The 23,801-nt window shown below is 48.8% G+C and overlaps 1 protein-coding gene across 1 annotated transcript in view; it reads right to left on the bottom strand.

The window, feature by feature from the left end:
• Positions 1-23,801, bottom strand: part of KCNN3 (potassium calcium-activated channel subfamily N member 3) — a 140,108-nt gene that overhangs the window by 86,422 nt on the left and 29,885 nt on the right. The window contains exon 2 of the mRNA XM_080915318.1: positions 11,695-11,790. Within this exon, the coding sequence (XP_080771444.1) occupies positions 11,695-11,790 (96 nt within the window). The remainder of the gene's footprint in view (positions 1-11,694; positions 11,791-23,801) is intronic.

The raw sequence follows: 23,801 nt of genomic DNA, 5'->3' as shown, positions 1-23,801 counted from the left end.
AACACCAAGCACTGTAGCTCAGTAAGCATAGTTCCATAAGATGAATGTTTCACAGATGCCCCTGGTATGTAGGGAAAGGTGGGGTGGGCAGGGGCATGATTTTTCAGCCTAACAGAGACCACTGATTTTTAGAGTAAAAGACTTGGCAAACATTTGGGCTTCTTTTTTCATCTCAATTTTCTCTGTTTAGTCCAGCAAAAGAAAACGGCTGTCCCAGATTTAATTTCTCGTTCCATATCTATCTCAGTGATTTGGACAAGGATTTTACACTGAGAATAGGAAGCTGGGACTGCCCCAAATACCTTGCTGCTGAATGAGATAAAAGGACCCCAGGGGAAACTTCACAGGGGCAACCAAAGGGGCAGCTTTCCCTCACCCCCCTCCCCAAAAGCTGCCTGACAGAATGGGGGCCTGGGTGAAGAACTGAAAGATCATCAGCTTAACGAAGACAGCACGATCTGAAAGAACCAATGAGCTGCTGCGGAAGCCATCTTTGCTACAGTCAGGAGAATGAGAAAGGCAGCAGGTAGCCCCCACTGTCCAGGTCAGAATGGTGCATGGACCCAGTGTGGCACTATGCCTGGATCTGTTCAGAGCAGCAGAGCTGGGAGGGACCCCAGCTCTATCTGGAAAAACAAGAAATAAAATATAAACGACAAGATCCAACCTGGACCCGGTCGGACGCCCACGGTAGCCCTACCCTCCGACAGGGGAGGTGCCAGAGTAATGGGATTTCATCTAACTTGCGCTAAGTCTTTAAACCAAAGAGAAGTGAAAGACGGGCTCCATCTTCTCCGAATCCAAGGCGCCGATTTCGCCATCTTTCTTCTTAGAAATGGGAAAATGTCACTTTGCTAGATTCTTGCCCAACAGAAAACTAGAATCACCAGAATTTTCTTGGCAGCATAATGCAATAACAACTGTACAGAAATCTCTCGACAGTAAAAATTCCAATCTTGCAAACCCTCAGAGTCAGTTACCGCTAGCCCAGTTTAGAATCGCCGAGCTCAGGCAGTGTGCAGCATCTTTATTAGGCATTGAAGGAGCAAGCACGGGGATGGCTACTGCTCCTCTGTGTGTGCACCAGAACCTTGGTGATGCTGTCAAAACACATGTCCCTTGGGAATTGGGGTTCAATAGCCTGTGGGGGAACAGACACAGTACAGTGGGCTGATACACATTGCTGGTGGGGGATTGTCGCCATTGTGGGAAGAGATTGCCATTTAAAAATGATAGCTATACCCTGCATAGCCAGACTTGTCAGGCATGAATAAGCAAAAATCTCAGTACCAAGTGTAGGATACTTCCCTATGGGGTTAGGAAGCTCCTTAAGGCTCTTAAAACAATACAAGCTATTGCTGTCATTCTTGGTTCCTTCCTCCAAAACTAAATGGTAAGACCCAGAAGATGCCATATTCTTTCATTGAAGGAGATAGAGAAATTGGGCAAACTTGAAAACTTTCCCCCTGCCGACTAGCTTTCATCATGTCGGAAGGTGGTATCCAGGCTACAGTACTACAGCTACGATGCTTCAGTGCTGATCGGCCAGACGAGATGTGCCCACAGGTGCAACAGAGGCACACAGCTAATGGGTGTAACCAACTGCTTTGGGATTGGATTGGAGGCTTAGCTCCCAGTAGAGAATCCGATGCCGTAAACTGGCCCAAAGCCTGAGGTCACAGGCCCTAGGGAACAACCTGTTGCTGTTGTTTCACTAAACAACTTGCTGTACAATTGTCTTCCAAATACTTATGCTCACCGCCACAGAGTAGTGCTGTGCTCAGCCTGAGCCAGAGAACCCTCTCTCAGCAGTGGTCACAGTTAATGCAGAGAACAGTAGCTAGCCATAATACTGAGAATTAATGTATACTGAGTGCCCCGCCCTAAATAGGCCGCCTATACTAACAGCCCCAAAATAATAGGGAGAAAGATAACTGGGTAGGGTGGTACACGTCTGAAAATCAGGTCAGCTCTTAGGAGGCTGAGGCAGGAAGAGCCACAAGTTCCAGGACAGACTGAACCTCAAGGTCAGCCCTTACCTCAGACGAAGAAACAAATAAATACACACAACACAGCAATACAAAAATTAGATGGGTTAACGCTGACAAAGTCTTAGATGCCCAAGGTACCAACGTCAGAGATGGACTTTTCATGATGTGAGCTTGCTGCCGGGGACTTTGGAGAAGGAGACTGGGACTGAGAAGAGGCTTGGGCACATACAGTAATTATCCTAGAGACTTTGGATAAAAGGCTGGCCAGTTTGTGTTTGTAAACGACTCGAGAGAAGTCTTTTTAAGCTATAAGATGCCAGAGCAAAAAGAAACTGTCGTTTTGATGGCTATTTCGACTTTGAGGTCATTCGTTAGGTGTCCAATTCTGCTTCTGAGAAAGAGGCAAGGCCGTTAAGAAAATGACAAGGTTGTTCAAATGGGCCCCGCCAGGAACCTCCTGACCACGCACTGTCTGTCACTGTCCTCAAAGCTCCCAGCCACGTTCCTTCTGTTTTTATGTCCCAGTCACCGAGTGTCCCTCAGCTATGCTACCTTCACAGAATCACAAGTCCCAAAGACCATCTGGCCTGATCTGTCTACCTTATAACAACAAAGAAAGAAAGAAAGAAAAAAGAAGAAGAAGAAAAGAAAGGAAAGTTGAGCTAGTGGTAGCCTATCTGGCTACAATGACCAGTACTCCAGACATCCTGGACACAAGCCTCAGTCCCACGTGATAGCACAGAGCTCTCTACAGCCAGCGCCCTGGGGAGGGGCAGAGCGGAGACCCTTCTCACTTGCTCAACCCCCCATTGTGGCAGTGATACTTTTCACTGCTGAAGCCTCTTGAACAACACATCCTATGCCCACTCCCTTCGCATAGCCCAGGGTGAAGACAAGTGTGTGGTTTCCAAGGCAACCTAGAGTCAGGTGGATTCTGACTGCTGGGGCCTGTCTCAAGCCAGTGAGAGAAGAAAAGGGAGAAGTCACCTTCCATTTACAAACATAATTCCTCCCAAACTAATTTGCCCTGGATCCCTGTCAGATCTAGGACAGAGACCTACCGCCCCGGATTCCTGGGGCCAACTTTTGGAAACGTTGGCAGGAGAAATTTGAAGGGCTCCCGAGATGCTTCGTGAGGAAAGTGCATGCTATGCAAGCATCAAGCTTGCCCATCCTTAGTCCCCACAGAAAAGCTGGGTGAGGCGGCCATTTATACCTGTAACTCCACAAAACAGTGGATCCTGGAAATTTGCTGGCCAGCCAGCCTAGCTGAAACTGTAAAAGACCTTGGTTCAAAGAACAAGAGAGAGAATGCTGGGGAAATGCATCCACTGTCAACCTCTGGCTTCCATGTGTACACACATAAGTGAGACAGCAAACACACACACACACACACACACACACACACACACACACACACACCCCTCCCATTCATCCTTTCCCACAATGAAAGACACATAGTCAATGGCACACAGCAAGTGGACTTGGGAAGTCTGGAGTTGTCTATCCTGGCTGGGACATGTCTCAACATGCCCAGGATGTGGCTTTAATAAACACACTACACACTGTCAGGAAACAGTATGATTCAGGATGCCCATTTCCCAGAGACAAAAGTGAAAAATCAGTACAGACAGCCAAAATGAAACCTGGCCTTCCCCTCACCCCAGTGTCATGGCAGAACAGAGAACTTAAAGCCTACGAGTGGAACAGAGGCAGGAAGCCCCCTGTGAGGCAAAAGGGTTAAACTCAAGTGTTTAAACAGTAAATAAAGACACAGTGTCACATAGAAATTGAACATCAGGACTGATGTGGTAACCATGGCAATTCATGGCCAGGGGCAGACCTAAGTGGGCAGGTCCTGGGACTGAGGTAGGCTAACCAGAGTGCAACAGTGGACAAGACCAGCTCACAGGAGAATCTACTGAGACCTTTGTCCTTTGGGATACAAAACTCATGGGCCAGAACCCAGCACTGTAGACTTAGACCAGGCCAGCCTTTTGAAGATGAGTGCCCCCCACAGAAGGAAGAAAGACTGTGTATCTATCTATCTGTGTTCAGTTCCTTCACTCACTGTCCAGCTTGCTCTTGCTGAGTCTTGTTACGTGTTAGACAGATATCTCTTAGCTCCGATTCAGTCTCCATCATCATGGAGCCCAGATCTAGGGAAGTGGGGCTGACAAAAGCTAGCATTTACCACCTACTAACCAGGCACACGGCTGCTAGTTCTAAGTCAGACCAGACATGCACCCAGAGCAAGTTCCCAGAGAAAAGATTGGTAAAGGGGCAGGTCTGTGAAAACACATCCAGATTTCAAAGCACAAGCTAGGTGCAGGGCAATCATCACCGCCCCGGCAGTTCCCTACGTGCCAGCCGCTGAGTCTCCCATCTTCAAAGAAGGTGAACTGGTCTCCTGCTGAAGCCCCCCCCTCTCTCCCCCCCCCACCTCCTTTCTTCTTTTACTGAGACATGGTCTCAAACTGTAGCCCAGGCCTGCAACTCGATCTTCATGTCTCATCCTGAATGCTGGGAGTAGACAATTGTGTGTGTTCATGGCAGACTCTCTCCTCTCTTGCTTCCTTTTCTCCAGCCCTACCAAGCACAGGCTGATCCCAGGATCTGCAGCCCTGTGATGAGTCCCTGGAACACACTCTCCCATTTTCTGTTTCTTATATGTGATAGGCATACACTTGACAAAGGGGCTTGTCCTTGTTGGGCTGGAGTCCCCTTCCGTACTAGAACCACCTGAGCCCTGGTCTCTGTGCTGACCACATGGGAATTGAGCTGATGCCCTCAGACCAAGCCAGGCTGAGAAACCAGGTTCTTCATATCTCAGGGACTCAGAGCTGTGGTGTGTGTGTGTGTGTGTGTGTGTGTGTGTGTGTGTGTGTGTGTGTTCACGTGCATATGGAGGTCAGAGGTCAACACTAGGCTTTGTACTTTTTGTGTCAACTTGACACAAGCTAGAGTCATTTTGGAAGAGGAAACCTCAACTGAAAATATTCCCCCCACAAGTCTGGCCCATGGGCAAGCCTGCGGTGCATTTTTCTTCATTAATGGTTGATGGGGTAGGCCCATCTCACAGAGGGTGGTGCCACCCCTGGATGAGTAGTCCTGGATGGTATAAGAAATTAGGCTGAGCAGACTAGTAAACAATATTCTTCCATGGCATCTGCATTAGCTCTTGTACCCAGGTTCCTGCCCTGACTTCCCGGGATGATAAACTATAAGCTGTAAGACAGAGTAAACCCAAGGTGCCGTTGAGCATACCGTCTTACCACCACAGTAGAAACCCTAACTAGGACAGCTTCTTCCTTAGTCCCTCTCCACCTTATTTTTTCAAACAGTGTCTCCCAATAAAGCTGGAGCTTTTAAATTTACCTAACTTGGCTGGCCAGTGAACGTTAGAGATCTACCTTTCTACACACACACATACACACACACACACACAGAGAGAGAGAGAGAGAGAGAGAGAGAGAGAGAGACAGAGACAGAGATAGAGACATACACACATGCTCCCCTCAGAGGTTACAGACACATCAAGCCCAGTTTTTATATGGGTGCTGGGAATCTAAAATGAGGTCCACATGGTTGGCTGGCAAATACTTTACTAACTGAGATATCTCCTCAGCCTCAGAACTAGTACTTCAAATGCATCAATCAAGCATCCAGGAATACCACCCGAAGAACTGTCTACTGTGCATCTGCAGAAAGGAAGGACAGACTCCAGGTCCCATGGAAGAAAGGCATAACTTCTTCCTCCTCTTGTAACCCTCTGAATAGTTCCAGACCAGCTCTGTCTCCAACATATAAGGTCCCTGCTCCAAGTGATTACAGTGCCCAGGTTCGACTCCCTGGGAAACTGACCTAGCCCCTCTAGAAGACACCCCCCCACTACTACTTCCTTCCTGCCACATGGATTCATTCACACCTCCTCTTATGGTGCTAAAGACCCTGGGTCAGCTGGTCAAGGCGGGGATCAAACACATCGCAGAGGCAGGAGTTTAGAATGAGCTCTGATCCTTAAGTAAGTAGATAAGCATGAAGGCTGTGTTCTAAATTACATGTGGGTAAACTCACTAATTTAGAGACCTCGGAACAGAATGCAGCTGTCACACTCTTCCTCTAAAGGCCGGTCACCTCCTAAGTTCAGAATGTGATGAGTTCACTTCTCTATAGAAAGAGGGGGGCAGTTAACAAGGCTGGACCGTCTGCTGTCCCCTGATGGGAAGCCACTGACATACTTAGCAAAAGGACCCCAAAGAGTGCACAAATGATACCTCCTGCATCACACACATTATGTCTTGGTGACAGACAGTACATTGTGACCACCCAGGAGGCTGCTTGGATCTCCTGGACAATTGCACCACAGTGGGTGAGCTGTTTACAGTGTGAGCTGTCTCTTGACTATAATTTATGTCCAATAATTTTAAACAAGTTCCCTGACTTCTGAAAACCCTATTGGTATTTAATAAAAAATATCCACTTTTATATACCTAATAAATGAAAATCTCCAGTTTGGGTCCCTTGGGTGCCAAACTCATAAAGTTGAAGGCTCATATCTTATCACTGCCATTATGTTTCTGTCACATTAGAGGAAACTAAACAAGTGTACAGCAGCTTCCATTAGGTCCAGGCGAGGAGCAGATAAACCCTGTCCCCCTGAGTCAGCTAATGAAATAACTCAAGCTTTAACTGATGGTGCTTGCAGCTCCTCTATTTGGGGGCTTGGTGATGTGAATTCCCACTGCTGTCCACACCCCTAGCCTACGCCAGCAACTCCTCCCTGGGGCACTCTACTCTTCCCCTCTTGTGGGCTCCTGGATCAGAGGTAACCCCTAGTTCCCCCCTCTCCCTTTCGCCTGGCTCCTTGCTGGTAGCTCATAGCACACGTCTCCAGTCAGCAGAGGCAAACAGACCACCTATGTCCCCTGCCACCACCTGTTCACTCAGCCCCCCTCACCCACACTGTCGTGCCCAGTGACTGACATGACGAGGAATAAGTTAAAGCGAGGACAGTGTGTTCTTCAGTCCTGCCCTCTACACAGCAGATGCAACAGCTCCTTCCTGTCCTCCCTCCTTGTAATCTTTAACTTTTCCTTCTCAGTCTCCTAGCAGCTCCTCCCCCACCTACTCATCACCTGTCAAGGTTCCTCTGGGGACTCTGCCCTGCTCCCTTCTTTTATCTCTCTGCCCCTGCACATCCATCCCTAACTACTCGACATCATTAGCTCCCATTCCCTCTGGAGGCAGCCAGAGGCCCCCTCCTATGCCAGAGTAGAACCCAACACCAGTCCTACCTTGACCTCCTTCTGTGTTTTCAGTTTTAATGAATGGCTCTCTCCAGCACTGAGTTATCCAAGCAATTGGGAGACTCCTCTCTCCCTGCCCAGAATGTAACCACCCTAATTGGTAACCAAGTCTTGTCATTTCCATCCCTTCGCTCAGCATCTCTAACGAGTTCCCTCCTCTGTCCCCATTCCTGCACTCATCCTGGTCAGGCATCACTATCCTTCACCTGGATGTTGTAACAGCTTCAACCTATCCTCCTGCCTCTGAAATTGACTCTTGGAACACTTGTAAGCAACTGCAGAGTGTGTCTAAAATGTAAATAATGCTCCGGCTTAATAGCATTCTGTGATTCCTGCTGCTGCCTTTCAAAACCCCTTAGCAAGACAAACAGGGGCCACTGGGCCTGCCCACCTTCCACAATGGAGCACCCCCTCTCCACCCACCCCCACACACATTACCCAAGACCTTAGCCTTAGACATTCTGAACCAACACTGAAGTTTTCACTCCTGGGCTTTTGTTTATTCTGTGACTTCTGTTTGGGACCCTGTGGCAGTTTGAGTAGGAATGTTCCCCATGGGTTCATATATTTAAATGTTTAGTCACCAAGAAGAGACACTATTTAAGAAAAATTAAGAGGTGTGGTCTTGGGGTGGAGAAATGGCTCAGTGGTTAAGAACCCTGACTGTTCTTCCATAGATCCCGAGTTCAAATCCCAGCAACCACATGGTGGCTCACAACCATCTGTAATGGGATCTGATGCCCTCTTCTGGTGTGTCTGAAGACAGCTACAGTGTACTTACATATAATAAACAAATAAATCTTTTTTAAAAAGGAGGTGTGGCCTTGCCTTGCTCCCCACCCCGAGGATAATGGACTATAATATAAGCCTCTAAAACTGTAAGCAAGCCTCCATTCAAATGCTTTCTTTTAAAAGAGTTGCCTTGGTCTTGGTGTCTCTTCATGGTAACGGCCTGAACCCAAGCTGGTCTGCTCTGGCATCCATGTTATTCGAAGCCTGGTAGCCTGCTTTCAAGGATAGCACCAGACACAGTCGAGGCTGGCAACCCCTCGCAGGAGCAATGCTGACATCAGGACCCCTAGGGATAAGGGCTCCTCCCTGGCTGTGCACAGAGCAGCCTCACTAAACGCCTGCTGAATGAATAACGGAGCTGGATGGGCAACAGAGAACAGGGCAGGCCGGCGACCAGGAGAGCAGCCAAGTCCAGTGCCCTCTGCATAAAGTAGGGATACACCAAGGGCATCTAAAGTATAAAGACACAGGAGTGCATTGTCTACGAACAAGCTTGGCTTCCAGTCACATTTTAGTGAATGTCCAAATTGCTCGGCTTTTGAATTTTCCTTTCTTCTCAGAGTGCACTGGCCTGGGGATAAAAGGTACCTGCGTCTTTCAGAGCTCCACTCCAAAAATGCCACAAAAGATGAAGGCTGAGGAAATGTGGGGTGAGCATCAGAAGTGACAACATGGCAACCTGGCTCTGTCCTTGATTCTCTAGAGACAGGAGTGGGGCTGAGAGCAAGTTCCTCTCAGCAGAATGAGGTATGCATTCTAGATGTACACTGTCACTGGTAGGTGGTCCTCCCCAGGCCATTACTGTAGCCATCAGCTTCATTGCCCTAACACTCAGAGAACCCAGCAGGTCTTGTGCAAGGCAGGTGGTCAGGGGAGGCGACACAGCCACAGCCTTCCCACCCTGCTCACAGCAGCAGCAGCTGGCCTGCCCTGAGGAAGGCATTGCCACGGTTTCCCCTGGAAACTGTCAGTCACACAGGTGACAGCTCCTCCCTACACCCTCAGAAACCAGGGCCCCGGAATGATGAGCGATCACACTTAGGCAGGGCAATTTAAAACCAGGGGTCTGGGACCCTAATATCTGGACGAAGAAACTGAGGCCCAAGACCACAAGCAGAATAATGATAAAATTCGTTTTGGAAACTAGAGTTCTTCAGTTCAGTACCGTCTTTCCCAGCTGTCTGGCAGGCGTTGCATATTTTTGGGAGACGCAAATACTGATGACCTCTATGTCTCTGAAGTGATGGGGAAAGACATTGTGCAGAAAACTATAGTTTGGGCAGGTAAGTGTGTTCCCTTCCGGAAGGAGACAAAAGGCAGCACAGACAGCTGTGGGGAGGGTGTGAGTGTTAATTGAAGACACCGTAACTTCCCTTGGCAGTCGGTGGGTACACTATGATGAGAGTCTGGGTCAGGGAAACTGAGCCTAGCCACAGAGGAGAGCCAGACACTTGCTAGTCCTGGGCAGCAGTGCTGGTGGCCACGAGGCATCGTCCAAAATGCAGCTAGAAGTTAGAGGACAGCTGTGTGTGGAACAGGGAAGGGGGTAAAGTCTCCGCTTCTAGAAACCACATCTCTCTTACCATCCCCGCACCCTTTAGATTCAGCAGAGAGTGGGCGGTGGGACTCTGATTCTTTGGGTGGAAAACTGAAGATTTACTATCATCCCAAGGTCATCCAACCTGCAGCATCTGAGGTAGGAGACAAAGCCACTACTTTGGTCTGAGTGTAGTTCAGAAGCGGGGTGCTGGCCGGTCAAGCACAGAGCCTGCGGTCCATCCCAGAACAATGCATAACAGCAATGTGTATAATCGACTAAGAAGACCAAAGCCACCCACTTCACCTTGTTTCTCTAAAACTGGGAGTAAGCTACCCAGAGAGCATGGTTAGGGCTGAAACACACTGGTCCTAAGCTGAGCGTGGGCTATGTGGTCGGCCAGCAGCACGACCCTGCCGCCCAGGCACTTTTCAGTTGAACTATGTCAGTTCTGCAGACCTGAAGCAGAAAAAAGGACTGACCCCGAGAGAATCAAATACCTTACTCCTTCCTCACAATGCCTGGAGCATAAATAGAAAGCAAAGGTGTCTGGGAGGACCTCTGTGTGTTAAAAACTGCCCGCTGCCCTTCCTCCCAACCCTGGTGCAGCTGAGTTTTGATTTTTCTTCTTCAATCTGGCCTCTGATAACTTCCCACGCAGCCTCTCTACAGATGAAAACATGGGGACACCCAGAGGTTGAAGAGCTGCAAAACCCCCACCCCCATCCCAGCTGGCTCCAGGTAGGGCAGAACCTGAGCTGAAGCTGGAGAGTCTGCCCTGTCATGGCCCCTTGGTCATCTTCACTTATGCTACTGGCTCCTTTCAGAGATTTGCTAAAAAAAAAAAAAAAAAAAAAAAAAACAATGGTCTGGGTTTGAGTCCAGATATGAAGAAAGTTGCCTAGTAACCTCTGCATGAGTCCAGATATGAAGAAAGTTACCTAGTAACCTCTGCACTGGGCCCTCAAAGTACAACCCAATCTAAGAGCACAAGACTACAAAAAACTATAGAGTCTAGCCTCTAAATGGGTGTCCTCGTGACACTGGCATATTGAGAGTCCTACAGGCAGGCCTACAGAAGACGTTAAGTCAAAACCACTACATCCCATCTAGCCACAGCAACTCCAGAACGTGGCTAGAAGCTGGACCACTGTCAGGGATGAAGAGGCTCCCCACGATCTCTGTGTCAGGACGAGAACAAAAGGACCTAAGCTTACCATCATACCAGCTAGCACTGAAACATAACACACGGCCTTCTCAGTCTCCCCTCACAGGAACCCAGCCAAGTTGGAATAAAGCTTCCTTGTTCCAGGTGAGGAGGTTGAGACCCAGAAAGGTCACAGGACCATCCAAAAACACCCAGCAAGAAGAGGTCTTGGCCAAGACTTGGCCCCAGTCTTTCTGACTCTTGAGTTCTGGTCTTTGTCAGGCTCTTCCTGCCGTCCAGATGTGAGTCTGTCTATGCTCCTCTGACCGGAGGATGGAGGGAGTATCCAGATTCACACGTACATGATCAGGAACATCTGGATATCTTGGATGACCTGAGTCAGCAGTGAGCATATCAGTCTTCAGACCGGGGTTGTGGGTGGGGTGTGACAACTCACTACCACAAGAGAATGCTGGGGTCCACTCAATCCTGCATTAGTCTGACAGTCCAAGTTGAACCAACCCTCCCATATATCAGCCAAGCTGGAAGAACACCCAGATGTCCAGGAAGTATTCCCCAGAGGACTGAATCAATCCTAGGCAGCCAGAAATAGAGGCCCCATCTCAACCACCTCACACATCTCTAGCTAGAAAATGGCAGGTCCCAGCCTTGTGCCTTCAGAGGAGGAGTCTTTATGTTAAAAAATTCAGGCTCCCTGCTGGTGTTTGAGAGGAAATAATGTCTACTTGTTCTAGGGTCACAGGATTGTCTCAAGACACCCTCTGTGAGGATCCAAATAAAAGATATCAGACACCATCTTGGGTCACTCAAGTTGGGTTGACGGTGGGTGGGTGGGTAGGTTCAGCCCAGACCAAGGCAGAAGGCTGAGCTACTACTTGAAGTCGGGGGAGGACATACCTGTACTTCCCTGGTGTGATAAGCGATGATCAAACCAAGCAGGATGATGGTGGATAAACTGATAAGGCATTTCAGGGCCAACGAAAACATGGAACCCTGCAGGAGAGAGGGAAAGAAAGTTAGGGGGCCAGGCAGAAAGCATCACATGGAAGGGGTGTAACAGGAAACAGCAGGGCAGAGGACAGACCACCCCCAGTTCCTTCTAGGAGCAGGGTGGGGCAGTTAGCCTAAGCCTGGGCTGCTCCTTCTGAGCCTTTGCTTTCAAGGAGAAAACATCCTTGCTTTCCCAGAATGACCCTAATGGGGCACGGTGTTTTATGTGCGTGATATCTGGCTAGATTCTAGTTACTGATGTGTTGAATATTGTTGAATGTTTACCTCCACACTCATATGTCATATGGGTATAATTTTTTTTGTGCCACTGTTATAAGGTTTTGGGTGTCCATACCATGATAGGGCCTCTGATTCTGAGGCCCCTCATGTCCCTGGCCATGAAGAGCTTCATCAGGAATAAATCAGAATATCCTGGTAGCTGCTCTGCCTCCTGGCTCAAGCCAAGGGCAGGAGAGAAAGACAAGAACAGCAGAAGAGTTACTGGATAAGGGGCCAGCAAAGGAGCAGAAAGAGGTCCAGGGCAGGGGAAGGTTGTGGTGACCTGCTGGTCAGGGCAGAGGATGCTCCCTGCAACTTCAGCCCAGGTGGCTTAGAGAGCCTATAGTCAGTGCATAAGCGATTTGGCTGTCTGCTGAGTCCAGAACCTGCCCCAGCTACTCAGAGCTGTGTGACCATCATGGTATCTAAAGCAGCTCAGCTCAGTGAGTGCTGGCTGCCAGCACTTTCCGCTCCTTCCAATCAGAACATCTAGTTAGGACTTGCCGTACTCCTGAGTGGTGTGTGTCTGGAGAGAGACGGGGACCTCCAGTCATAAAGGAACAAAGGAAGAGCCCTGAGCAAAAGTAGCTAATAGGTCAGACCGTGTGGGTTCTCTACATGGTCTGAGAGCCAAGAAAGACTAAAGAAACTGTGGTATCCTTAATCAACAATTTACAATTCCTGCACACTCCACCTGTATAGCATGCCCAGGCGGGTGAATGTCTTATGCCAGAGAGCAGAGCCTCAGACCCCTAAGACAGAGCACGGCTCATTGCCCTGGACCAACTCTACAGCAGGAAATAGAAATGCTCTTGAAAAAGTTCCTTACGCAGACCCAAAAGGCACATCAAGACAAGAGACCAAAACACAACAGGCAAGAAAGACTAGATTTCTCTATAGAGCAGCTATGGCGCATTGCAAAAATAACTACAAAAGGACAAAGGTTCTTACGTGGAACTGCAGGAAGTTTGAGGTGGTGGGGGTGCTCAGCAAGGTGATGTGATAATTACACACCAATACACATTTCTAAGCGGCTGACGAAACTTCCATGAAGGTGTACAAACACTATGCCTCAGCTAAAACAACTAAGATAATGATGGAAGATGTTTCAACAGCAAGATCTGATTAATTGCCAGATGATACTCTGGGAGAACTGAAAGGGCTTACGGGAAGGAGATATCACTCACTGGCAGAGGTGAAAGGTATTTGGGATCTGCAGAGCAAGGTTCTAAGATCCAATATGGCGGCTCCAGTTAAGAGGACAATTTGATTCTTGGATCCAGTTCTTGCAGGTGCCTGTGCTAACACTCTCCCCTGCCCGCTGTGGACTGAGATAGAACAGGAGCTGATCTCTCTGGTGTGTCCACCACTCATTCCTTTGATCTGGCTACTGAGACCAGTTTTTATGCCAAATTAGCCCTGGAGCGACAAGGGAGAGCCGGTGAAGTAACTGGTGTGTTCATTCGATCGCACTTTGGTTTCTTGTGTGTTTGACTGTTGGTGTGCACAGGTCACAGCAGGCATGTGCAAGCCCTACAGCACTCAGGTGGAAGCCAAAGGACAACTTTTGGAAGGCAGTCTCTCCTTCCACCCCCATGTGAGATCCAGGAGTTTACCTCAGATCATCAGGTTTCTGTGGCAACTGCTTTTACCTATGACCCCATCTCCCCAAGACCCCATTGTGTTGTTTTCTGAGACAAAGTCTGGTTACATAAACCCATCATCTTCCAGCCTCAGCATCCCAAGTCCTAATTCACTTAATTTTCGCAAAAGTTTTCAAACAGTTCTTGCTCACTGAGTACCTACCTGATGGATACAGCACCGTATGGTCCATGCTGGGGGATATACAGAGAGGGCCCTACCCACCAGAAGTTTTCAGTTTGTCTTCCTGCACAAACTCTCACTTAGCTGCACTATATGATCCAGCTGTGGAGAAATGGGTACATTCTGTACTACCCAGAAGCAGACAAAGGCTGGGGGTGTAGCTCGGTGGTAGTGTAGTTCAGTGGTAGAGGAGTACTAACCACACAGGCCCCAGGTTCCATCCCCAGCACTGAACCTATTTAACCTCTTCCACGACCATCAGAATGCAGAGTACCCTGGAGTACCTCCTGGGCACCAAGGGAAAAAAGAGCACAATTCTGAACCTCTAGAAGGTTCCAACCTTTGAAAGTTTACATGATGCTAATCCCAGCTGGGGCTGAAAAAGAAAAGAAAAAGGGGGGGCTGGAAACTCAGGGACACTCGGGTTGATGTGAGACCAGATGGATTTTCCTACAAGAAAGAGCTGGGATAGTTCATAGTGCTTTCCAGCCAGAAGTGACCATAAGGTTCTTATCAAAGGGTCCCAAAAGCATGTGGGGACCATCACGCCCACCCCAGGAAGGCTTGCGACCAGTGGCACACTTCCACCTCTGTTTCATTTTCTTGGCAGACATTAGCTCAAGTCAGCCTCAAAGTGTGTCCGTGTCATTTTAGGGGAAAAGTAAGAGGCCGGGGGCCAGCACTGCCTCCTCCCCTGTAAGCTTCTTCTGTTTCTTCCCAAAGTTGATGCTTTTTCCATTAAAAGGTAGCTCCCAGCTGCTCCGTGGTTTTGCCTGGTGCAGCCTGCTGGGCCAGCAGCCTGCAGAGAGACAGAGCTGTACGCTGGACTAATGGACAGTTACATACAGCCTTGAGATCTCATAACCTGGAAAATTTGTCGAGGAAGTCTAAGTGGGTCTGGAACTGCTCCCATTTGCTAACATTTTGAATTGTCTTCTTTTCTACCTGAACTCGACTGACATGACCCTTCGGGTGACACCAATGACACAGGCTGACTAATTAGTCACCAAACACCACATGGCGGGGCACCTGCCATACCCGCTATGCCCCAACACACTCCATCTGGGACCTTAAAATTGACTCGCTGGCTGGGAGGAGTCCCATGACCAACTGGTCAAACCTTCTCCCTATGTTTTTAAAAACAAAGGAATAATCCCTAACATGCAAAACACACCGGACACACCCATTGATGGGGGGGGTGTCATGTGTACCTATACAGATTTTACTTTTAGTTTTAAGATGGGACTGGTAAAGGGGTGCATGTGAGTGCAGCATCCAGAGTCCGGAAGAGCGAGTCAGATCCCGGGCTACAGGTACAGGCACTTGTGAACCTCCCAATGTGGCTGCTGGGAGGTTTTCAGCAAAAGCAGGATGTAGTCTCAATGGCTGGCTCATCTCTCTAGCACTCTATCAGGGGTCACCTTTAAGTTTGTCTAGTCCTACAGGACAGCTCAGACCACCAGAGGGCCACCAGTGAAGGATACTATTACAGGCAGGAAGACAGAGAGCATCTGAAGACATGGAGAGAAACCGTGATAGAAAATTGACTGCAGAGCTTTGAGCTTGAAATTGTGCGTGTGGCATGATTTTGATTGTTTTTGAGATTTCCCACGTAGAGAAAAAAAAAGATTACGAAAATATCAATATTTTATAGGGTGTTTTCTTAACCACGTTTCTTCTCTTCTCAAATTACTAGTGAGGATACATACAGCCTTTTGTAGTTGAAAAGTTTACTTTTCAAAATCTGAGCCCTGGACTTCCAGAAAGGGGCATTTGTGCGGTGGAGACATCCAGCTTTTCTTGTCATATGCATTCCGCCGGTGGCTAAAGGAGCGCATGCAAGCCTCGGGTCCATCCCTGTGACGGGGACGAACCACCCAAGCTTCTCTGGGCTTTGAAACCTCCATTTCACTCACTCACACCCATTTCCCAGTGTTGGGCTGGAACAGTAACTATTCTCAGCTTGAGGTAGGAATACACACTGAAGCCGGGTGGGAACCTCGGCCTCAGTCTCTGGGCTGGGCTTAGGGACTCAAAGAGGTGCTTAGGAAAACTTTAGGGCTAATCTTTGTTGAGCGCTGATCACCGTGCTACCTCCTGTGCACGCCTATTGTGAATTTCATCTCACCTGTGATAGAACTTAATGTTCCCATTTTACTGGTAAAACACTACCAGTTGGAGAGTTCTTGAAGCGACTTTTCTAAGGTCAAGCGACTACCTCAGAATTTCGCTATCTGCCAGATTTTACTTACCCTGCCCTTCAGTGTCCCAGGCACTGTGTGGGACTGTGTGTCTTGTTACCTCAGTGGAGCCTCAGGCTGCATAAGAGACTTTTTGCTGGGTAGGAGACCAAGACACATTTCTGGAGATGTTCCTATGATTGTCCCTGTCCCATTCCTGGGCACAACCAGTCCTTCACAGGTCTGTGATTACCCGTTGATAATAATCTAGAACAAATCGCTCTTCTTCCTCCTTCTACTCCTTCTACTCCTCCTCCTCTTCTTCTTCCTCTTTCTCCTCCTCCTCCTCCTCCTCCTCCTCCTCTTACAAGCACCTACCATGCAAGGGAGGTATCATGGACTCTCTTTCAGGAACAGGGAAACTGAGGCTCCAAGGAGCCTAACTTGTCAAAGGGCACAGCCAACAAATGGCAAAGTCAGATTTGAGGGAACCAAGTTGCCACCTAGACCTGTCTTTCCTTCAAGTTCTGAGCAAGCAGCCCTGAGGCTGGGCCCCACTGGCCTCCAGATCCAAACAGAAGCTGCTCGGAGCTACTGGGTTTCTTCCTGAGGCTGTGCTCAGGGTGATAACGTGGTTCCCAGGCCCCTGAACCCGCAGTCTCCTGGCCTGCCTCATGGCTTCCGGAGACAGGCCAGAACTGTAATGATTACAGCAGATCTTCCCAGAGACTTTGAAGTTTCTAATGTGTCTTATTGTTTGGAACATTGTGGGGGGGGGCACAGAAAATTATGCAGACAGCGTCATGTTGGGGCACCAATCAAAGTGAAGCTTCACCAACACAAGGACGCACAGGCGCCTTCCCTTGCCAAGGTAATTAGCTCCAAGGCTGTGCATGTGATCACGCAGTACACGCACGTGGCCCATTCATGACTTCTGCCACTGGTTAGAAGCCCTCAAGGGAGGAAGGTAGCATCCAGAACCTGTATTTCCCGAATTAAAGTCTGATGTGCCTTCCTGACTTCACCTCGGTCTGTGCATTCGACTTGGGAAGTAATTGAGTTAGAAATCTTTTCTGTTTAATAAGGTCAACCTTTGCTTCAATTTCACAGAGCGGCTCCAAGACTGATTGATATTCAGCACTGGCTTCATACTGTAGCTCTGTAATGGTTGTCCTAATTAGACACTCTTGCTAATTAATGCTATGCAGATTAAGCCAAGCCTTCCTTCCCTGATTCCCCACCCCCAGTCCCCTGGCAGGGAAGTCAGCATTCCTGGCTACTGATCTCCAGGGAGACCCGGCTTCTCTTCTCTACCTGGGCTTTTCATTCTGCACCTAGCCTAGCCTTCCTTTTCCCTGGCTTCCATGCTGCCCCTTTCTCCTGACTTTGACTTCTGAACCTTCAGAATCTTGCCTCATCAGACCTTAGCTGGTCTTCCCCCCAGGTGTAGCTGCCTGGGGTCATTGGAGTCATAAGGTCACCTAAGGTCATGCTGGGCTTACCAGCACCCTCGGCATGATGTCCCATCCCATTGTAGGTACTCATGGTCCAGAATGGAATCGTGGGAAGGCTCAACCCACTCAATCCTCCCCTCCTGAGAGCGGGGGTAATCTGATGCTACCATCACAGTGGAAAGGGATAGTCGCTGTTTCTCAGACAATACTAAAACCCTGGGGACTTTATCAGGAAGAGGGCTTGGAAGTCAGCTCTAGACTAGCTGTAGAGTGACCAGTAGTCACTGCTACGTCTAGATAAATGCCTGGCTTTGTGCACACTGCACACCTCAGACCTCCAAGAATAGAAGGTTCCGGAATTTAAACAACCCCGACATTGAGCTCTGCATGCTTGATGGCCTGTAGCATCAGATATACACTGGCCATGACACATACGGGTCATAGGAACACTCCCTTTGTAAACATTTCTTTTGTAAGGAATAAGATTGTGGGTATGAAATGGCCGCCTGCAGAAACTATTTGTTCTGTGTCCTCAATAGAGCAAGGAGCGGTTTCTATCGTTGGTGTGGGCACTAATGAGAACGTCTTTACTGTCTCTTTCTATAGCACAGAACAAGACTAGGATTCGAGTCATATCTTTGAGACGTATCCACTATGACAATGGGCTTCCAGCTCCTTCTTTGCCTTCACCTCTGAGCATGGTCTCCAGCTCCTCTCACTCAGTTCACACACATAGGATGCAAAGGAAAAAAAAAAAAACATTATTTTCCCACATTATTTTTTTGAAGTCAAACATCTGAATTTGAAGGCAAATTCAGAGCACAGCAAACCGAATTGGTCTCGGTGACAAGCTCCACTATCAGCACCCTGTGTCCTCAGTACCTCAGAGATGGTTTGGGTTGTCGCTAGGCTACATACTTCTTCAACCAGCTCAGACTCTGGGCTGAGCCCTGATGTGAGTCTCAGAACTCCTGCCCACAAGCTGAGCCCTGTCCCATCAGGGACAGTGTTCTGCACTTGTCCCTCCCACAGCCAAATGTCAGAAGGGACAGAGAAACAAGCGGCCGGGGGCTGGAGGGCACATAAGGCAGAGACAGTCAAAATGAGAGAACACCTGGTTCCTTTGGACCTTAGACATCAGGGAGTGACCAGGACCAGGAGAGGTGGCACTAACAGGCATCTGAACAGCCCCTGCCTGTATCTTGGGCCTGCAGCCTCATCCAGAGGCAATGGGACTTTAGAGAGCATCTCCTCCTCCGAGTTCAGCCTCCAATGGTGTGAGTTAGCCTGGATTAGGTTCTAAGCCTCAGACACCTTTTCTGCGATCCTTTGTGTAAGATTCTAGTGGCCATAGAGGGGCTTCAACCTCACAGTGACCTGTTCTTGTGACTCTCTTCCTTTTATGTGACACATCTGTTCTGAGCTTTCCCCACCCCTGGAATGCATCTGAGGCATAGTGCCCCGGCAGAAGGCCTCCAATGGAACAGTCTCTCCTCTCAGTCCTGGGCTCAGCAGGGTCATTATATGTAGGCTTTCCAGCTTAGGAGGGTGCCTGACCTTAATCATGGGCAGAGAGCTTCTTGATGCCTTCCCTGCTGTGCCCTCTTCAACCACCTTCTCTGCCTCCTGAGTCACCCATCATCCCAGCTGGGAGCTTCAGCTGCCTATGATGGTCCCACACTCTTCCGGGGGCTGCACACACAGGTGTCTCTTCCCCATCAGTGCTACCCAAACTGGGGTCACTTAACAAGACCCGACCTGTTCCTCATCAGTGTTCCTCCCAGTCAGAGAATCAGCCACAGAGGGTAGCATCTTTTAATTAATAAATTCATTCCTATGTCATCATATGGGAAGTACTGTCCAGTACTTCATAGGTTGATAAATATCAGCTGAATGCTAAATACTGACTATTTAAAGGAAGAGAACAAAATTTAGAGATGTGCCTACAGACAGATACTTCTATCCTAGATTTTCTAACTCATGAAGCAGGGGTTGGTGATCGAAAGGACAGATTGTATGTGTTCCCTTGCCTTGCCTCCCATACTGCCTTGCTGTGTGGTCCCAAACTACAGAGAGGGTTCTGAAGCTGATAAAGCTTGTCACTTACCCATGGTCCCTGGACAAAGAAGAAGCAGAGGTAAGATTTGAACCTGGGCAGGCCTTGTGCTCTCCTAGCATAGCATCTGAAAAAAAATCTCACAGCCAGGCCCCAGTTGTCTCTTTAAACCTCAGTGACTTAGAGGCACATCAACAAGGACAGCCTGAGGTCGGGGCTCCGGGTCTGGGTTGTTCCTGCAAGTTTAGCCCAGACCCGGGGGAGGGGGCCAAGAAATACTAATGAGTTAAGGAAGCCAGCCTCTTGGACTAAAACACATAAAATCAGTTTGGCCCAGGGCATTTCTCTGTGGCCTTCCACTTTGTTACTTCCAGAAGGACATGGGACCTGATGTCTGAGGGACATCGTGTAGTGGAAATAGAAAGGACATTCAGCTCTGAACAGAGGGTGGCCAGGCATTGTCTGGTGAAGCCAGCATGATGACCAGAACACCAATTAAGAGGCAATGGTCCTCCCTGGGCCTGGCTCTCCCACTGTGGTGCCCCAAGGAAAGCAAGAAAAGGTCACTTTGGAGACCGAGCTCTTCAAATATCAAGTCTCACGAGTTGCCCCATCGGCCACAGACACAATTCTGATTAAGGAGACGATTTCCTTTACAGGGTCTAGGCAAAGAGGAGCTGGCAAACCAGGAAACCTCTGCTGCATGTCACGTGCGTTCTGCCACACTTACAACGCTGGCGATTAGTCAGTATTGTAATTAGTATTACGGCTTGCCGTGTGCCAGGCACTGTGTTGTGTGGGAGGCAGACACAACGGGAGAGGGCTTTTCCTAAAGCTGGAATGCTACTCCAAAGGGAGACGCCGAGGCTCCTTCCAGACACGGAATAGGCACAAGCAAATGAGTTCCAGAGTGCTGAGGAAGGGTCTCAACTGCAAGCCTAGCTGTACCTAACAGAAGCAGAGTGAGCCGGGGGAGTGTGGACATAGGTTGCAACTCCACCGGATACGATCACCCAGGTCCAAGGATTAAGTGCCCTTGGCCCCAACCAAAACAATTAACTCAGACTTTCTGCTGACTTTTTTTAAAAAAGTTCTCCAATTATGATATACAGGCTAGAGGTAAAAGCTTCTATTCTGGGGTTCAAGAAAGAACCCCAGGAGGCAGGAATCAACCTCATCACTGAGAAACCACCAGACACATGCTCATAGCCGTAAATAATGGAGTCCCTGAAACCTGGCATCGGTGGCAACTCAAAAGACGCACAGCCAAATATCCTCTGCTCCCCATGTGACAGTCCCTACAGTTGGTCATCTGGGCTTTGTCTGATGGATGGTTTCAGAGACTGTAGACTCACTTCCTCGCCAGAGAGCGTTGAGAGACATCTTGGAAAGGCCCTGACTTTCTCAGAAAGCTGATCTGTTTTCTTAGGTGGGGCGCTAAGCTGATACCCGCGTAAGTCCTGCTGCGACCATTGCCTCAGAGATGTCTGTGACAGTTCCCCTTCTCAGGACACATTCATGCCAGGTCTGAGGTATCCTTGGAATTCTACACAAGGACACAGAGGACAGGACAGGTTTGTTCCCAGAAGAAGTCAGTCTTCAAATCCCGGCTTGAGCTCCCAGGCTCACCCGGTGGTCCGTCCAGCCATTCTGAAACTCATTTGTTCGGCAAAGGCCTGGATCCCTGGCTAAGAAGCCACCTCAAGACCTGTCACCTAGTCATTTGCTTTCTCCAACAGTCAATCTGTTCCGCCTTATCTTTCTCCTTCCTCTGCTGTGACTGGCCGGTGAGTGTCCTCAGCCAGTCAGAAATTTCATGAGTCTTGCAGTGTCTAAAAGTACTGCAGAGCACACACCCGCCACTTAGACTGGCTAAGCCAACTTCCCTACTTAACAAATAAGGAAACCGAGGCCCAGAAAGAGCTTCTTCCCATCCAAAGTCACATTCAAAACAGAAAAGGACAAGAGTCCCATTCTCCCAATGCTTGGGCTGTCATTTCTACCTGCCTGTCCTTCCAGCAGCTACTTTAAACACTCCCCTAAAGGGTGGGGTCCTGTCTGATTTCTTCTCAGCATCTGAGTGTTCTCATCACAAGGTTGGAAAAGGACTATTTCTCTGATGGCTCATTCAAGGGCAAATCAAGAGAAATAACAATTACCTACTCCAGGTTCTCCATCTTTTTTCCCCGCTTAAGAACGCAACCGCTTAAACATAAATAAAGGGAAATGGTCTGGAAAAATAACCAGTTGGCATGGAACAATTGGCATTTCAGTCTGCATAAGAAGTGGAAATTCTGTTTTCAGAAACTCAGCCCAGCCATGAGTTGTTAACTCCTAACCATTTGGCACAGGCTTTTCGATTGTTTGAGTATAATGAATGATGTTGACAGCGTGGTGGAGACCAAACACGGACTATTAATAGGCTTGAATATGGTACCTTCATAAACTCTCTTTCTCCGGTCCTCTGGTACCAAACTGTTGCCAGCCTGCCTACCGTTTGCTTTGAGTGCCATTGATGCCAGCAATGGGGCACTGCATGAGCCACGTCACCCACCCAGATGAAGCAAGCTTATCTGAGGGTCCAGAAGGCTAGATATAGGTCACATGGCCACCCGCCTCTATGGAGATCAAGAAGCTGCAGGCAGCGAATTTCCTTCCTACAGTCCCCGGTATGCTTCTTTTCCAGCCGGAACCTAAAAATATGGCTCTCCCAAAGAACGGTGACATAAGATTCTTCAATCAACAAGGTGAAGACCCAATAAGACATCACCCACATTCATGGGTGCATCCATGGTCAGCTTCAAAAGGCATTCCTCAGACACCCAAGGGACAAGCTCAGGGACATTCAAGACTATGCCATGAAGGAAACAAGACCCCACGTGTGCACAGTGAAACAAGGCTCAACAAAGCTGTCCAGGCTGAAGGAACATGGGCTGTCTCAATTCCGTGGTCCAGAAACACAGTGAGGGCAAAGACTCATGCAGCAAGCGCTGTGCTTTGGAAGCCCGTGTCCCTGTTGCCACAGGGTGCGTGTGCGCTAACCATGGAGTGTCACGTGGTAATGAAACTACACATATAAAGCACAAGACATGAGCAGGTTCCTGTCTAGCAACAGTAGATTGTCCACAGCTTTGGGGGCCCCATGAAGGTTGCTCCTGAGAACTCTCTAATCTTAAACACTCAAGGATCTCCTGAGGAACTGCTGCCCAGCAGGTCCTGGGGCTGGCTGTTTTGTTTTTTGGGGTTCTGTTAAGGGATTTGTTTTTTCATATGGTTCGTTGGTTGGTTGGTTGGTTGGCTGGTTGCTTGCTTGCTTGGTTAGTTTGGGCTTTGGTTTTTGGAGTTTTCTCTGTGTAGCCCTGGCTGTCCTCTAACTCACTCTATAGACCAGGCTGACCTCAAGCTCACAGAGATACACCTGCCTCTGCCTCCTGGGTGTTGGGATTAAAGGTATGTGCCTCCACCACCCAGCGGAGAAGAAGAAGAAGAAGAAGAAAAAGAAGAAGAAGAAGAAGAAGAAGAAGAAGAAGAAGAAGAAGAAGAAGAAGAAGAAGAATTTGTGTTGCCACTTGACAATGGAGAAAACAGGTATGGAGTGTTTGCTCATAAACTTTCCCAAGGTTACTCTGGAGATAAAGGGGCTAGACTCTAACCACAAGCTCTCCTCTCTCCCCTCTCTGTCTTTCTATCTGTCTCTCTCTGTGTCTCTCTGTTTCACTCTCTGTCTCTTTCTCTCTGTCTCTCTGTCTGTCTCTCCCTGTCTCTCTCTGTCTCTCTCTTTCTGTCTCTCTGTCTCTGTCTCTCTCTGTCTCTGTCTCTCTCTGTCTCTTTATGTCTCTCTCTGTCTCTCTCTCTCTCTCTCTCTCTCTCTCTCTCTCTCTCTCTCTCTCTCCCCCAACCCCAACTAACCCCCTATCCCCAGAATCTCTCTCTGGCTGGCCTGTATCCCACTATGTACACTGGCCTCAGAATCACGGGTCTGCCTACCCCTACCCTGAGTGTCACATCAGAGGCCCAGCCAACCTCAAGCTTTCTAATTCCACATCCAAGATTGTAGGAGTCCCAGACAAAAGCCCTGCTAAGGCCACTCTGCTCTTGCTAACACCTGCTCCCCTTCTGCAGAAGCCAGGTTGACTGATCCCTCCCTCTGTGCTCCATCTGTTTCCATGGCCACAGAGCGTCCTGATCCCAGCCAGCTGCCTCTACCTTCATGCAGCCAGC

The sequence above is a fragment of the Micromys minutus genome (assembly GCF_963924665.1).
Source record: "Micromys minutus genome assembly, chromosome: 4".
NCBI classification, from domain to species: domain Eukaryota; kingdom Metazoa; phylum Chordata; class Mammalia; order Rodentia; family Muridae; genus Micromys; species Micromys minutus.
The sequence above is the reverse complement of the archived record's forward strand: the minus strand, read 5'-3'. Positions and strand labels throughout refer to the sequence as shown.